This window comes from Lichenostomus cassidix, chromosome 9 (assembly GCF_008360975.1).
Source record: "Lichenostomus cassidix isolate B80296 chromosome 9, HeHo_3.0, whole genome shotgun sequence".
NCBI lineage: Eukaryota > Metazoa > Chordata > Aves > Passeriformes > Meliphagidae > Lichenostomus > Lichenostomus cassidix.
In genome coordinates, this window is record NC_139490.1 from 11,714,298 (window position 1) to 11,728,968 (window position 14,671).

Consider the following 14,671-nt stretch of genomic DNA (forward strand, 5'->3'; position numbering starts at 1 on the left):
TAAACCACAGCAACTTCAGCACCAGTTTATGCGCTTACTTTTACAACAGGCAAATTGACAGATTAGGCTGTGTACACAGTTTGTATAAACTGCTGTCGGGTGCTGCCCTGTGCCCCTCGGCGGGCGCCAGCAGGTGCCGAGTCCTCCCCGTGGGAACAAGAGGGAAACAGGGGGAACCTGCCAGCAACACAGCCCAGGACAAGCCTGGTGTGCTCCCACATACCCCATTCTCTCAGCCTCAGGAGCAGGCCTGGAGGAAAGGGGAAGGGGGGCATTGATTTAAGATGTGAGAAGGTCAAAAGTTTTCTCAAGCAGAGTTGCTATCACAACACCGAACACTTCATCCCCCTTTTTATCTACCCCAGTATTTATTGTCCATGAGCAAATACTTGTGTTTTTATAAATTCCTTTGGAGTGAATCACTCTTCTCCTGTTTAAACCAGTAAAGACCACATCAAACAGTATCACTCCATCTAGAATTAATCATTAATTTGAAGTATTTGACAATATTTTGCCAGCATTATTTCTTTCTCTCCCCAGTTAATAAAGGTTAAGCCTCAATACTGGCACTTTTGCAGGACACTTGCTACAGAGTGGTGTCACTGGGAGCCCACAGTCCCAAACCCACTGTAGGCAGCAAGGGGAGAGAGATGCAGATCTGCACCAGGCTTTCAGGCAGGTGGAACATAGTGTGGAGCAAGCAGCTGAGCAGCCCTGGGATGCTCCATCCCACACCTGGGGAGCCTACAGACATAGGGGCTGGTGTCAGAAATCTTTTCACTTGGCAAGTGCAGAAAGGCTGATGTTGTCTAGAGGATTGCAGGAGAAGAAGAAGATTTCCTCTGCCTGCTCTCACTGCAGCCTCCATGAGCACAACTTCAGATCAGGCCAAAATCTGATCTCAGATGAATGCATGTGGCTTCTATTCACTTGAGATGGAACCCAGCCTTTAAACACCACATTTTGTACTTCGGTTTTGGTTTAAGTCTCAGGCATGTGTTTTGCTAGGACACTGCATTTCATTTAAAAATTAGTTTTGACAAGGCCGTATGGTTCATGAATTCCTGCACGCCAACTCCTGCAACATGCATCCCAGTTCTGCTGGCCTCTTCAGGGGCACCAAATTGGGGTGGTGTTCCTTCCTCCTCACAAACAAGCCATGAAACAACCTTGATTTTCCAATGTCTTTATAGCAGGGCATTTTCCTGAGACTTTTCTGCCATTCTGCTGCAGTCTTCAGATGGTTTGCAATGCAGCTTGCTTGGATGCTCTGCTAGAGAATGTGGCTGGTTGGTAAGTCCTGTGGCATTGGTTCTTGTTTTCAAATGGATGGGTAAGATGTATAAACACACTATGGCACATGATGAAGACAGAATACAGCCTGCTAAACACAAATAACACACAGGAGAAGGAAAGATCAAGCACAGTAAGCTCACCATACTGACACCACCCAGGCAGGCTGAAGGAGCTCTGGGTCTCTGTCTGGCATTTCATGAGCACATTTGGCTCTTAATCTGGTACTTAAGGAAGCTAAACAGGAGCAGGCTTGGGACCTTTTGGCATAGTTTTCACATTGTAACACTTCACAAACTGTTCTCCAGGTGCCTACAGAAGACCCCTCTAATCCACAGGTGTCTTCAGCTTTGAGAAAGCAAGGACAAGCTCCTGGGCAAGCAGCACAAGCAGTCTCTCCTGGCTCTTTCCTTGTCCCCTCCTGTATGTGGCATCCAAGGTGTTTATATCACAGGGGACAGGGAAGCCACCACCATGTGCTGCACTCCTGGCTGCAGCTGGTGCTGGGCAAGGCAGGAAAGCTATTTTTTTACCTCTCCAGCAGCGAGATTGCAGAGGCTGGATGACCTGTCATAAAGCCAGGGGCAAGGGTTGCTTCTTGTCTTGGAGTCAGTCACCTGCCAAACACTCCCCAGATTTACACCAGAACCCTCTTTTATTGTGGTGCAGCAGCAGAGAGAGCAGGGCAAAGCACTCAACGGGCTGGGCCACCATAGCATCCCTGCAGGGAGCATCCCTGCCCACTCTGGCTGCTGGCATTTCTCCACCGGGTTTATCATTGTATCAGCCATGTGAATACACCTTTTTTACAGCATGAGCCTTTCAGTGGACTTTCTGAAAGACAATGATGGGCCTTTGAAGGTTTGGCCGATCCTGTTTCCTGTATGCTCCTGAGCCTTGTATACATTTAAATTTGACTTGTTAACTTTATAAGGTACTTCAGACTTGTATTGTACTGAAATTGGCTGGGATCTCAGTATCTCCCTTATTCCCACGTACTTTATTCTTAGTAATGCTTTGTAGTCATGTTATTGCTGTTGGGAGGTTTGGCTTTAACAGCCTCCAATAAAGATATGGGTCTGCGAAAGGGCACCAGTAGCCCAAGATTATTCAATATCAGCAACTGAAGCACAGGTGCCTTCTGTTTGCGGGGCCTCTTACTCTGGGCAGCAGCAGCCAGCCCCGGCTCCAGCAGCAGCAGCAGGCAGGGCTCCTCACTCCCTGGAGAATTCCCTGGAGATCAGACTGCACAGATTCCTGCAGCCTCCCACGGTGCAAGCAACAGCCCCCAGGCACGAATGGACAGCTGCAGCCTGCAAAAGCCCCCTTTGCTGGTTTATTTGCTGCTGCTTCTGCTTGCATCTTCACACTGCACCAAAGCCTCACCAGTGCCCTGGTAGCAGCACTAATGCCTCCCTTTCATCACCAATACTCCCAGCTCACCTCCTCAGGTCCTCCTTGTGCTTTTCACAGCCCCTCAGTCATCCTGTGCCAGTTAGCACAGATGTGAAGCCTCCAAGCCTACTGCAGACATGCCCCATTTTTGGCTCTGTATTCTCCCTTTGCATTTTGTAATATTAAACACTTGGACCTGCATGAACCTAGGTTTGCTACTCCTCTCTGTGTCACTCCTGGAGGATTCCTCCCTTCCCCCGTGTTCCCAGGCAGCCTGGACACATTCGTGAGGCAGCCGATGACAACGCTGCCCTTCATTGAAGGGAAGGAAGGACAAGGACCTTGAAACCTCATTTCAGGATATTTCATCATGTGAAAATAAATGTCATTTCATACGACATTCCAGATTACTTATCAAATAATGATCTGCCTCTTAATGTCTAGACTTCTGGAATCTGTGCAAATTAAATGTTGTACTTGCAAATGTATTTATTCATTACACTTAGCAATTAACGCATTATTTAAGCAATTGAGCTGTAAATTATCCCCTTGTTTATAAAACAACAACATCCTCTGAAGGATAATATTTTCTATTACAGCAATTAGTAACACATCAATTCTTGACTAGCTCGCAAGAGATCTCATATTAGCCCATACGAGGATGATTCTCCAGCATCTCTGGCATGCACACAGCTCTGGACCAGCACATGTGCAGCCATGCACAACCAAAGCAAATGGAAAATGCACAGGAGTTTTTTAAAAATCCCACCCCTTGCTAACACCTGTCAACGGCCAAAGGGCTAATGGAGGGCTTTGGCTGCACATCAGCCAGTGGAAAAAGGAAAATAAGGGAGAAACCACTGCATTCTAGCACACACCCTGCTCTGCAGTCAAAGAGTGCTAATTGAGGATTTCAAATCCCCTCCTCCCACATCAGGTCTGAATGCCCAGGGCAGAAAAACAAACAAAAATCCACCGTCCCTGCGTCCCCCTGGCACGCCGCCCCGGATCACCTCACCTGCCACCGCGGCTGAACTCTGGCGCAGTTCAGGTGGCTCCCCAGGACTGCCGCAGGCGGGAGGCAGGGCGGGATTCAGCTCCCCGGATCCTCCTGGCCACGCACCTAGCACCGTGCCCTGCCGCCCTACCCACGCGTGTGAAGCCATGTGTCTGCATCAGGTCGCTAATTCAAATAACGTGATCATCCTGATACTCTTGATATAGCTAAAGGACTAACTTGAGCTCTGCTGTCACCTTGAATAATGAATATTGATTTTAGGAATACAGGATTCAAATTATGTATGCATTTCAATATTAGTGAGATAGGCTAATTCTCTCCATAATGCTGCCAAACTAAAACAAGCTGAAGACACCAGGGAGATCAGGCACCAAGTCCAAATGATTCATTGTACCTTGGATTTATCAGAGTCCATCTACTTACACGTCAAGAAAGACGCTGGCTCTGCAAAGGCTCTGTTCTGCAGTAGAAAAGCACTGCACCATGAAACATCCTGTGTTTTCTTGAATAAATGTGTACAGGAATAATGGAAATGGGAGGGCTGGCAAGCTGTGACCAATACCATTTCTCTAGGAGGAATGCCTTGTGTCCCAGAGGCTCCAGGACCAGGTCAGACCAGGTGAGCTGAAACCTCTATCCCCACCCTTGGTGGGACACACAGCCCCTGGCCTGGCTGTCCTGCTTGCACTGCCCTCAGCAGAGCTTCCCAGGGCTGTCTGTCACAGCACCTCCCAAGGGTTCCAAATATTTTCTTGCTGCATCATCGTGGTTGCCAGGGTTTTGAGGACAACGTGAAGTTTACACAACACACTTCCTGCTGCCAATTCGTGGCATGAGGAGAAGAGATGGTGATCAGCTGGTAAATTCAGCAGAAAGCTCAATGGCAGTGATCAGTCCAGGCTGCTTTCTCGGACTGATTAATACCAAGGAGAAGGAACTGTGTTAGAAAATATGATTGATCACTCTGCAGAGGAGCAGAGACACTATGGTCAAGGGCTGGCCCCATGGGATTCATGAGTCTGCAGTCGGTGAAGGTTGAGTCCCCAGGGAGCCACATGCCAAGGCTTCCACCTGCCCTTGGCTGCAGGCGCCAGCAGGGCCAGGGGAAGAGGGCAGAGGCGGCACAGAAAAGGGCTTGTGTGCTGGGAATTTGAGGGCACAGTGACGCACCCAGCCACAGGCTCCCTGCGCCGAGGACGGCTGGCGAGACTCCCACCTCGCCACGCTCCCGCCCACATCTTCCCATCGCCTGGCTGTGCCGACCCAGCTGCACACAGCTGGGCTGCAAACCGCACTGCCGATCTGATCTGACTTAAAAGCCGTGTTCTGGAAAAGCCTGCGGGGCTTCCTGCAGCCACAGCATGTCAGGGATCACAGAGGGCTCAGCACACCAGTGCTGCAGCAACACGGCTGGAGACTGGATCAGGATGTGGAGCTGATGCACAGCTACCTTCATCTGGGTCTCAAGAGAGTTCCTTCTGCTCGGTGTTTGGGACAGAGACATTTTCTGTGCCAAGGAGCTCTCGTGCCTTCTCCAGCCCCACCACTGCCAAACTCACAGTATTTTCATATCTGTACTCCTGCTTCATAGCTTGCAGTGTTTCCATTCCCTGCAAGCACGCAAGCGCCACAGCTCCAGCACAGAGACCAGCAGCCTCAGGCAGCAACACAAGTGGGATCTTAATAAATAAATAACTCAGCTCTCACTGCCAACACCTTCCACCACAGAGGGAGAGGACAAGAGCCGAGACGCTCCTTCTCCCCTCTGGAGTGTGGCAGTGACTGCGCATTTATTTCTGGTTCCCAGAGGGATGCAGGCTCAGCTGTCTGTCCTCTGCCTGGAGCTCCTATCTCTTGCCAAGGATACTGGCTGTTGTACTGGGACTGCCCTGTCATGGTCAGCAGACTGCAAATCAGTGGTCTGGTGAACTCTGGGCATGTTGCATGAAAAGAGCATCTCTAAGAGAGGGTATAGGGCAGCTCACAGCCTCTGGCTGGCAGTGGCAGTGCCAGATACTGGTTCAAGCCTCACAGGCAATTTATGGATGTTCTCAGAGCTTGTTCCCAGCTGCAATGCCTGCCAACACCCAGCCCTGGCTGCCAGCACAGGACCAGGCTGGAGCTGGGACTCTGGAAGGGCACACAGGGGAAAGCTAGGGCTGCACCATCTCATGCCCATTAGCACATGTGGCTGTTCTAGCCAAACCAGCAACCTCTGAAGTAACGCCATGGGCATCAGGAAGGGAATTCCCATCCACATGGGTGGCATTTCACAGCTGCCAAAATGCCCTCCCCGTCAGCTCCCCGGCAGCGTTTCCTTGGTTCAGCAGGATAGGAGCCTGCCAAGAGAAATCAGCTTAGCAAGAGATCCAGGTATCCTGGCTCTTGTCCCAGAGCCTTTCTCAGCACAGAGCCGTGCTCCAGCCTAGGCTGGGATGGGCTGGGAAGATGAAAATGTTTCTTCAATGTCTGTCCTTAGAGACTCTGGAATTTCTCGGACTGGCACTTTGCTACTCAAGCAAAGCTTTGGCTTTTTCATCCCACAGTTTCCTGCACCATTCCCAGGGATGCCTCCCCACTTGTGTGGGCAGCAGAATGAAGGGCATCAGTTCCTGGAGGCCAGGATGGTCCCTCCATGCAGATGTCACTGCAGAATGGCCAGAGCTGCCCCACACACACCCAGCCTGACTCACACAGTGAGGAGTAAAATGAATAAACACTTCAGACTCTCCTCTGCACTGGCAGACAGGGAACAGCTGAAAGAGCCCAGCTCCTGGGGAGCAGCTGCCTCACAAGCACCCCAGGGCTCGTCTGACAGAGCTGGGACCCTGGGTCTCAGCAGGTCTTTGGGAAATGGGTCCCCAGTAGAATGCGAGGGCAGGACCAGGCTGCTGCCCTAAAATGAGCTGCTCCTGCCATCAAGGAGGCCAGGCAGTGACACTGCTGCACAAAAGCTGCCCTCTTTACCACAGAGACCTGGTGTGTAGGGGAGCAACGTCCATGAAAGCTTTGCTTCATCTAGGGAGCTTTGTCAGGAAGTCGGTTTGAAAGTGACCTTGTTCCAAAGATCTGGCAAACGTTTATAGAGGGGAAATAAATCCTGAAACCTGCGCCCAAAGCTTCTGAGATCACCCCTCCCGGGGGAGCCGGTTGGGTATGGATTGCACAACAGCTTCTGGGACGGGAACTACGAGCAGAGGCATGTGAGCAGGGCTGTCCAGAGGAGACACCTGTGCCAGGGACGTGTCCCTGAGATGCAGCACTTGTTTTCCAGCCTTCAGGGTGGTGACAACTTTGAGCTGTGGCCAGGCTAGGTTTTCAGCCTGTGACCCAAAGAGGAAAGGCTTGGTGTGCCATTCCTGGGATCCAGCCTGCAACCCAGTTCTTACAAGGAACTTGGTTTCTATTTTCTGTATTTCATAAGATCCTTCAATCTCTGGATATTAAAACACTTGGATCTCTAGAAGCACATTTTGCTCATCTTGGCTGCTTCCTAAAGGACTGGAGAGCAGGCACAGCCAACCCTGCCACCTCCTCACCTCCTGTGTGCCGCCCCAACAGCAGCATCCCATTTTATTCCTTCCCACCCCTGGGCTTGTGCCCAGGACTAGTCTAAATTTTCTTGCCAACACATTTTTCCTCCAAGATGTTCTGCCAGTCAGTAAAGCCCTAATGCACTGTCTAAAGGTTCTTCCCAAATCTGTTTTGGACAATTCCCAAATTGTAATCCAAGATGAGTGCCAGAGCAAAGCAAAAAAACATTTTGGGAGGACTGAGGGACAAGGGACATCCCGCATCCCTGGCACAGTCCTTTATCGCAGGTTTTCACCTCCCCCTTAACACCTTTTTCACAAGAGAAGGCGGGGCTGGAGACGCCCAGAGGATCTGTTCCAGGTCCCCTCAGTGGTTACAAACCCCCTCACCACCTCCTTCCAGCCTAAACTTGGCTTCAGCCATTGCACTTCCAGAGACATCCTTCCATGCAAATCCTCCCCTTCCTCTCCTGATCCCTGGGGAATTCACAAGTATACGTGCTTCCGCTTGGAGATCACAACCCTTACACATGAAGGCATTTCACATCAGCAGGCAGGCGGAGGAGATGTGGAGCAGGGACACACCAGTGTCGCTGCCTCCCATTGCCCTGCGCAGCACTCGCTGATGGATCTAAAAAGCACCCACCGAAGCAGACGCTTTTAGAGGCCCAGTCCCCACAGCCCGGCTCCTCACACATCCCAGAAGCGAAACGCAGCCGGCAGGCTCTGCAGCGGGCAGGGGCTGAGCTGCTGCCAGGCAATTCCCAAGTCGCCGGTGTGGGCGAAGGCTGACAACCCCTAATGACAGCCTGTTCTTGCTGCCTGCCCCGCTCTCGTTCCTCAGAGACACCGACCTGTTGCCGGCAATTACAGGCGGTTTGCAGCTCCTCGGCTACCACAAACATAATTGCAGCCTGTTCTCACTCCGGCCGGGAGGGACTGGGCTGCCCAGCGCGCATTTCCTCAGCCCTTTGCAAATCCCCGCAGGAGGGAGAACACCAGCTCACCAATTGTCAAAACTTTCTTCCCCACCGATATATGCAAATGTCAGCACTAGAAGAAATATTGGTCCAGCGGAGAACCTTTTAAGCTCTCAAAAAACATACTGCAGTTTTCATGCTAATCTGCTGTCTCTGATTTCTCCATGAAGGTAACTGTGAAAGTGCTTTTCAGCACTAACTTCCCAGTGCAGTCTGAGTCTTATCCTCACTCAAAATTTGTCCAACTGCCTAGATAATTGAAAATTGCGTCAAATATTGTTCATCTGAAGTTAAACCTTACACACTAAAGGCTGCGCTTATTCTTTTTCCTTTTTTTTAAATCAAAAGGCTCGTGGCTCCATCAAGGAGCTGAAAGAAAGCCTGGATTTGTACTTTTCCGCAGTTTTAAACATGACACTCTCCCTTTTATTTATTTTCCTTTTTTTAAACTCTGAAGGCTCAGCAGGCAAGCCTCTGCAGGGATGAGGGCTTTGCACCGGTGAGATCTGCAAACATGTCTCTTCTTTCTTGAACTTTATTTTTCTCACGGTCTCTGAAAAGGCAAGATCGGGTGATACGTGTGGGATTGGCCCCGTACAGGTGCAGATCAGGTACAAGAGGAGGTGGAAAAACATTACAGTGTATACTCAAAAAAAAAAAAAAGAGGGAGAGAGAGAGAGACAGAGAGAAAGAGCAAGTGAGCACATTTTTGAATAGGCCAGGTCTAGTTCTTGGCAGGATGACTCAGGCCTAGCTGGCAGACTATGGGAATAGGAGTGTGAGAAAGTCAGTCAAGCGGAGGGGAGAAAAAAAGGATTCAAGTCCCCAGGCAAAATACTTTTTTTTTCCCTTCCTTTTTTTTTTTTTTTTTTTTTTTTTTTAAAGTAACCCACAAACTGTCCAAACCAGCCGGAGGTGGCAGCAGGGCGGCTGGGCCAGGGCCGTGGGACAGGCACCTCCCTCGCTGCGGTTTCGCCTGTGCCCCACGATGTCAGCGCGGCTGTGCCCGCGCCGCCAGCCCGGCGTGCGAGCCCGGCCAGCAGAACCCACGGCGGCCAGCAGAACCCACGGCGGCCAGCAGAACCCACGGCGGCCAGCAGAACCCACGGCGGCGGCTGGCCTCGGCCCGCGTGTGCCACCGCGCACCTGCCCCGCGCTCCTCGGGCACCGACCCTGCCAGCCCTGCCACACCTGCGGGGACAGGGCAGCACCGCGTGGCATCGCCGGGGCGGCCGGGGGCAAACCTGGGTTGCCCTGGGGAGATGCGGGCGAGCGCGGCAGTGCTGCGGGCACCGCGGGAGCACGCAGCCCCCGCACACAGTAGCTGCGCTCCGGACACCGCAGCTGGACTCGGCCCGCCGCGTCCCGGCCATCACCTCGGAGGGCCGCGGCCCCCCACGGCGCAGCCCGCCCCGGGGCCGGCGGTCCCCGAGGGGAGCGGGCGGGGCCGCGCCTGCCGCGGGCGCCAATTAACCCGGTAATTAGCGCGGCGCTCCCCGCGCGTCCCCCTCCCGCCGCGGGCGGTGCCCAAGGGGTTAAACCGCGGCCGCCCGCCCCGCGCCATTGGCCGGCGGCCGCCGCGCGGCGCGCAGCCAATGGGCGGGCGCCGTCCACGAGCGGGGCCGCGTGCGGGCGGCGCCCATTGGCTGGGCGCGAGTGTGGGAACGGCGGCGGGGGACGTTTCACACGAGCCGCGCGCGTGCGGCGCGCGCTATATAAGTAGGGGCGGCCAAGGGCGCGCGGCACCCGCGCCCCGCCGGCCCTGCCGCCGCCCGCCCGAGCGCTCCACACGGCCCGGCCAGGCCCGGCACGGCACGGCCCCTCCGCTGCCGCCGCCGCGGCGCCTCCAGCCCGCGGCGCACCATGCCGGCCGACCTGATGGAGAAGAGCAGCGCCTCGCCGGTGGCCGCCACCCCCGCCAGCGTTAATGCGACTCCCGACAAACCGAAGACGGCAGCAGAGCACCGCAAGGTAAGGGCGGCCGGGACGGGATGGGACGGAACGGGCAGCGCCGTGCGGAGCCGCGCCGGATGCTGACCGCCGCCTCTCTTGCAGTCCTCCAAGCCTATAATGGAGAAGCGGCGGCGAGCGCGCATCAACGAGAGCCTGGGGCAGCTGAAGACGCTTATCCTGGACGCGCTCAAGAAGGATGTAAGCGCAGGGGGGCCGGGGCGGGGGGTGCAGGGGAAAACGGCGCTGCCGGCCCGGTCTGAGCCCCGCCTGTTCCCGCAGAGCTCCCGGCACTCCAAGCTGGAGAAGGCCGACATCCTGGAGATGACCGTCAAGCACCTGCGGAGCCTCCAGCGAGCTCAGATGACCGGTGAGTCCCGGGGTGGAACCGGAGAGAGGGAGCTAGGCTGGCACTGCCTGCGACCCGGGGGCTGGAGGCATCACACACTCTGCCTGCATGCACACTAGAGAGAGTAGCAGGAGCACCAGGTTCTGCACCTGCATTCCCGGGGAGTGATGGAGGGAGGATACTGTGTTCTGTACCTGTATTCCTGGTACCAGGAGCCCGTGGCTCCCCAGCTGTATGCTGCGTACTGGAGAGTCACGGGGGACATTACTCCATCCCTGCTACTGGGGGGTGCTGACTGGCATCATGCTCTGTGCTTGTATGCCCAGTAAGGAGATGCTGGGAGAGCACTGTGTTCTTTCTGCATCCCTCGTACTGGAGGGCACTGGGAGGGCTGCAGTCTCAGCTCAAATTCCCTCTATTAGCAGAGTTGTGCTCCCTGTCATGGATCAGTTTTGGGGCTATGAGAGGCACAAGAGCCCCTGGAGGGACTATGTTTCCAACATGGGTCCCCAGTATGCGAAGACATAGGTAGATTCTTGGGAACTGTCTGTTGTTTGGGAAATGTCTGACCTGGGTCCATGATGCTGGTGGACTTGGTAGCAGAGGGTCTGTGCTCTCCATCTGAATTTTTGGCACCTGGGAACACAAAACACAGTGCCAAAGGGGCTGCTTTCCTCACCTGGATTCCTGGCTCAGAGGGGCTGTAGGATGAAATGCCGGTGGGCTGTACAACACCCTTGTTTCCTGTGGAGCCTGCTGACTGCCTCTCTTCTCCCACAGCCGCCCTGAGCACAGACCCCACAGTACTGGGCAAGTACCGAGCCGGCTTCAGTGAGTGCATGAACGAGGTGACACGGTTCCTCTCCACCTGCGAGGGTGTCAACACTGAGGTGCGCACCCGGCTCCTGGGCCACCTGGCCAGCTGCATGACCCAGATCAACACCATGAACTACCCTGCGCCCCCCCCACCACCCCCGCTGCCACCAGCCGCAGCCTTTGGGCCACCCCTGGTTCCTACAGGCAGTGGCACGGGGCCACTCCCAGGCATGCCCTGCAAGCCGGGGGCCGATGCAGCCAAGGTGTACGGTGGCTTCCAGTTGCTGCCGGCCACTGATGGGCAGTTTGCCTTCCTCATCCCCAGCACTGCCTTTGCTCCTGGTGGAGCTGTGCTGCCTCTGTATGGTGGCCCACCCACAGCTGCCACTGCTGCCTCGCCGCCAGGCCCGCCACCCGGCACAGCCGACTCGGTTTGGAGACCCTGGTGAGGGTGGCGGGCACCGGACTGGACTTGGCACTGCACCCCGTGCTGCTGGCACGGCTGTACATAGATTATATGTTCATATTGGATTGTGCCTTTGTACCATAGCACTCCCTTGACAGTGTTTCGTGTTTTACACGAGATCTTTTCTTCTTCCTTTCCTCCCCTTCCTTATGTGACACCAAAGATTGGGGGTTTGTTTTTTTTGGTTGGGTTTTTTTTTTTTTTGAATGCTCTTAAAATAAAAGTTTCCCTTCCGTTTTGGAAGGCCTTTGGAGAAAGTTGGAGCTCTGGCATGTGTGCATAGGAGGGAGCCTAGTTCCTGGCTACCTGTGGATCTTGCTGCTCCAGGGCTGCTTTGTCCTGTTCGCCAGGCTGGAGCTGTCACTCAGACCCTCTGTCCCCTCTGTCTTGTGAAATCACCTGGCCCCTCTCCCTGCCCTGAGGCAGATGTAATTACTGCTTCTTTGGGAGCAGCTCAATTAATCAGACTTGTTAAAAAGAGCTTGTATTTGCAGAGCTGGTGGATGTGCTGTGGGAGGCACCTCTCTGCTCTGTTGTGGCACCTTGGGCTGATGGAGTTGGAGTAACCATGGTAAAGCAAGACATTGAGCTGCTTGGGTGTGCCTCCTGCCCTGGACCCGGAGGAGCCTGCTTCCCAGGCTGTGGTGTAAATCACAAGTGACTCCAGTAGGTTGATTGAGAGAGCAGTGCCTGCCAGTTTCTCATGTTACAAAAGCAGTGGCTCTCTGCAGGACAAGCCTGACACGAGTGCTCCTGTCTCCTGGCTGACGGGCTGCAGCAGGCACTGGGCACCACCTCCACCTGGACTTGAAAGCATAGAGCTGTTCCCGACCCTGAGCACCAGCCAAGTTCTGCTTGATGATTAATGCTTTGCATGTGGTTTTGATAGAGTTGGGCATTTCCTCTGCTGTTATATGGAAAACACGTGGTTGAGGGAGTGATGTGGGGCTGTAAGGACTCTCAGTAATCATGAGCTGCAGCTGACCCCTGTGACTTGGGGATGCCCCGTTTCCAGGCAAGATGCAAGCCACAGATAGTGGTGAGCAGCAGTCTCAGGTTACAGCTTGCATGGCCCTTCTTAACAAGTCCTAACTCAGAGCGGACAGCTTTAAGATGTGCCAGGATCCACTGGGGTTTCCGTCCAAATCCCGCTGCAAAAGCTTGTTGGATTTTGTCTGGATCAGCCAGGTGCTTGACTGTATCCAGGTGCTGGGGAAATGAAAGCTGGGGAGAGTGAGACCAGATGGATTAAACCTGCTGGGATTTGACTCCCCAGCTTTGCTCCCTGTAAAGAAACATACTCACCTGATCTGAAAGTACATCCTGGGATTTATTTTGGAGGGGAGTGGTGTGTGCCTGGGATATCTCTCTCTGCAGCCTCTCTGATGAGGTTGGGGACAGTGGCAGCTTTTTTTTTTTTATTTTTTATTTTTTTAAAGGAGCTGATCTCCCTGGGATGAGTTTCCTTTCTTTCTTATTTCCAGCAATTGTGCTGGCCTGCCTGCATTGCCATCCTCACAGAGCCATCTCACAGCCAGGTTTTGTGTGCAAGGCTTGGGAATATTAGATTTGTTGTCCCAAGGCAGGTATGTAGCTGTACAGGCTGAGCTTTCCTTCCCTTACACCAGCCATAAGCCTGTGCACTGGAGGTACCGAGGGTTGGACTGAGCCCACCTTGTGTTCAGAGAAGTGCTCACAGGACCCGTCTTGGAATTGCATCAGACCAATTCCTGTTGCTGGATGGCTTGTGTGGAGCTGATATAGACCAGTAATGCATCACCTATAAGAGTGAATGCTGTTCCAGCTGAGCAGAGTCTTCCTTTTCTGCTGAAGCAGTTCATTTGGAAAGCACATTAGAAAAAAAGATACTTTGCTGTAGGCTAATGGAGAACATACAGCAGATCCAGAAGTGAAAGACAAGATGAACCTATTTGCTAATGGAGTTTAAATAGCCTAGTATAAAACAGATATGGCATGCTTGGACCGGTTTCTCCAAAGCTTTCTGTGTTTACTCTATCCCACAGCCTGTTGACATGAGAGATCTGCTTGAGTTTGTGAGCTTTAAGGGGATCAGAGCAATTCCCAAGAGCTGTGCTCTTGGTGCCAGTTCACTGAGCCCGTGACAAATTGGGATGACAAATGCAGGCTGTGGGTCTGTGGATCATTGTGTGTGGGAATTCTCCTTCAGGTGCAACAAATGCCTTTAAACTGATGCTGTGGGATGAGCAGGCAAGGGTAAGGGAGGGGTGGGGAGTGCCAGGGAAGATGCAAGGCTGAGCTGTGACCGTGTGTGGGAACTCTGCAGTACAGGTAGGAAAAGGGCCCGGACTCAGTGCTGCCAGATGGAATGCAGCTCCTGTTGGCTTCCCTGGGCACCTTACTGAGACCTGCCTGCCAGCAGAGAGGACCCTGGGAACGGCTGGAGGCAGGTCTGTCCCTCTCATGGCCACTCAGGTCGGTCAGTGCTTTGCCACAGTCCTGTGGGTGCGTTTGCAGCCTGGAGGGTGCTGAGCGGGAAGGAGCAGTGCTCCAATCCCTGCCTGCAGTGCACCTGCACGGAGTCCGTGGGCAGGGGGCCTTGCCTGCCTCCCCCAGCACCGTGCCTTGCCCCCCACCCACCACGGAGCTTACAGCCCCGGCTGCCCCTCGCATCCCCGCAGCTCCCTTCCATCTGCTGCCGCTGCCGTCCCGGGAAACCTGTCATTAAAGTCAATTAACTTTTCCCACACTCCTCGTGAGCGGTGCAAAAGCCCCTCCTTGCTTCCTCCTCGGCTCTTAAGTGCTACCATATGGCACAGGCCCCCGCGCCCCCCCACGCCCGCCCTGCCTTTGATTCCAGCCAGACAGCCGGAGCTTTATGATTTAAGCCGG

The 14,671-nt window shown here is 53.9% G+C and overlaps 1 protein-coding gene and 1 long non-coding RNA gene across 2 annotated transcripts; one reads left to right on the plus strand and one right to left on the minus strand.

The window, feature by feature from the left end:
- Positions 1 to 345: 345 nt before the first annotated feature.
- LOC146433281 (uncharacterized) lies at positions 346 to 3,857 on the minus strand. The gene is made up of 2 exons (XR_014854036.1): positions 3,707 to 3,857; positions 346 to 1,384 (listed from the first exon to the last, which is right to left on the minus strand). It is a non-coding gene; the product is annotated as an uncharacterized LOC146433281 (long non-coding RNA).
- A 6,090-nt stretch (positions 3,858 to 9,947) lies between these two features.
- HES1 (hes family bHLH transcription factor 1) lies at positions 9,948 to 12,057 on the plus strand. The gene is made up of 4 exons (XM_085069426.1): positions 9,948 to 10,190; positions 10,275 to 10,370; positions 10,452 to 10,539; positions 11,299 to 12,057. The coding sequence occupies exons 1-4, from the start codon at positions 10,083 to 10,085 to the stop codon at positions 11,781 to 11,783; spliced, it is 777 nt and encodes a 258-aa protein (XP_084925552.1). The 5' UTR covers positions 9,948 to 10,082; the 3' UTR covers positions 11,784 to 12,057.
- Positions 12,058 to 14,671: the final 2,614 nt, after the last annotated feature.

Excerpts from the sequence above, each read along its gene's own strand:
- HES1 (XM_085069426.1), top strand. The coding sequence starts at position 10,083 with ATGCCGGCCGACCTGATGGAGAAGAGCAGCGCCTCGCCGGTGGCCGCC. Across the intron at positions 10,371-10,451 it reads TGGACGCGCTCAAGAAGGAT|AGCTCCCGGCACTCCAAGCT; the intron begins GTAAGCGCAGGG and ends CTGTTCCCGCAG. Across the intron at positions 10,540-11,298 it reads CCAGCGAGCTCAGATGACCG|CCGCCCTGAGCACAGACCCC; the intron begins GTGAGTCCCGGG and ends CTTCTCCCACAG.